We start from the raw sequence: 1803 nt of genomic DNA, 5'->3' as shown, positions 1-1803 counted from the left end.
GAGCGTAGCCACCCAGGGACAGGATGTGTGTGATTCTCAGAGTTACCAGGTGAAAGTAATAGGAAAAAACCTGTAAAAGTCAAATTGCACCTTTGTAAGTGATTAGCATTTATTGTGGTAATGAAGAGGTGCAGTGATGATATATATGTGTGCACATTTTCATGACTCACGTTGCTGGCTTTCTTAATTTTTTATGAACTTTTTTTAGGTCTGAATCCTACAAATTAAACGTTTTCCCCACAGGAAATTTAATCTGACACCAGGGTCGGATTGTAAAGCAGGCTGTAAACAGCTGCCTCCTGCCTTTGACTCTGTGTAACATGATCACTAAACACCAGCTCTGCCTCTGCACACAATATATTGTCCTGGGTGGGGGGTGCCACTATGAATGCTAATTAAATCGGGGTGGAGAGATCAGTTGTAATATACACGGATTGCTTGCAAAACACAGAGGCAGACAATTCCATGAGGGGATGAAGAGGAAAGCTAACAAAAAAACTCAAGTTTCTGTGTTCATATACAGCAACCTGCTTCATGAACGCTTGGTGTATATTGTTGGCATATGTTTTTTTTAAAACACCTCCGCAAAGGTGAAAATGGGCTTTAATAGGAACATTTCTTACTGGACAGTTTTTGTTACCCCTACTAAGCTGAGCAGACCCTTTTTAATATCTTTATTTCGAAGACTGTATATCAAAGGGTTTACCATAGGTGCAACAATAGAATACAACAGTGTAAAAAATTGTTCCAAGAGATCAGAGTACTTTGACGGAGACATCATGACCACAGCAGCAATTGTAACATAATAGATAAAGAGCACAATGAGGTGGGATGAGCAAGTGGAGAAGGTCTTTGTCCTTCCGTCAGATGATTTAATGGCTAGGATAACCCTGATTATTTTCAGATAGGATGCCAAAGTGCACACAAATGGCACCAATCCAAATACCACTAATTCGACATACATGACATTGTAAAATAGCTCCGTGCCCCCACAGGAGATCTTGGTCAGCGCTTTGGAGTCACAGAAGAAGTGATTAATTGTGGAATGGCAGAAGGACATTTTTGAGACAGATATTGAAATCAAAACCGAATTTAGACACCCGGAAACCCAAATAAAAGCAATGAGTAGGAAACAGATTTTCATACTTAGGATGAAGTGGTAATGCAATGGGTCACAAATGGCGACATATCGGTCATAGGCCATAGTGAATAACAGAAGGTCTTCTGTGCTGCCTATCCAGAAGAAGAAGTACATCTGGAGAAAGCACTGGGTGAAGGATACAGCATTATTCCCTGAAATCAGTATGTAGAGAAGTTTGGGAATGATGACTGTTGTGTAACACATGTCCACAACAGAGAGATTACAGAGGAACAAGTACATGGGACTATGTAAGCGATCATTTTTATAAATGACTATTATGATGGCAGAGTTTATGAGAACCCCGGTCACATATGTTAAGACAAAAAGACTTGAAAGTAACATGTCATCCTCCACATTAGAGGAAAACGGCACAATATAGAATTCCAAAAAGGATGTGTAGTTCTTCATTATGCTCAATGTCCTTATGCTGCAAGAAAGCAAAATATTATTGGCATACTTAAAGGAATAAATATGGCTGTGCCCTCCCCCCTCCTTATCCTCCGTGCCTGTTGGATCTATGTGACAGTCATCGGAGGAGTAGAGATCACAGCAGGAGACACACGCACACACACACGGACGGACGAACAGTCAATTCACAGGCTGGCTGCTACTGAGAACGGCTGTCGCTTGTGTCTCCTCACCGGCTCACACTGTTTGCCACT

The 1803-nt window shown here is 41.3% G+C and overlaps 1 protein-coding gene across 1 annotated transcript; it reads right to left on the bottom strand.

The window, feature by feature from the left end:
• Positions 1-619: 619 nt before the first annotated feature.
• Positions 620-1549, bottom strand: LOC108800036 (olfactory receptor 1L4-like). Its single transcript, XM_018571979.1, has one exon. It carries the CDS (start codon positions 1547-1549, stop codon positions 620-622), a length of 930 nt encoding a protein of 309 aa, XP_018427481.1.
• Between the last annotated feature and the right edge of the window lie 254 nt (positions 1550-1803).

The sequence above is a fragment of the Nanorana parkeri genome, unplaced genomic scaffold, assembly GCF_000935625.1.
Source record: "Nanorana parkeri isolate BGI_ZX_2015 unplaced genomic scaffold, ASM93562v1 scaffold1887, whole genome shotgun sequence".
NCBI classification, from domain to species: Eukaryota; Metazoa; Chordata; class Amphibia; order Anura; family Dicroglossidae; genus Nanorana; species Nanorana parkeri.
This window is presented reverse-complemented; position numbering and strand designations above follow the sequence as displayed.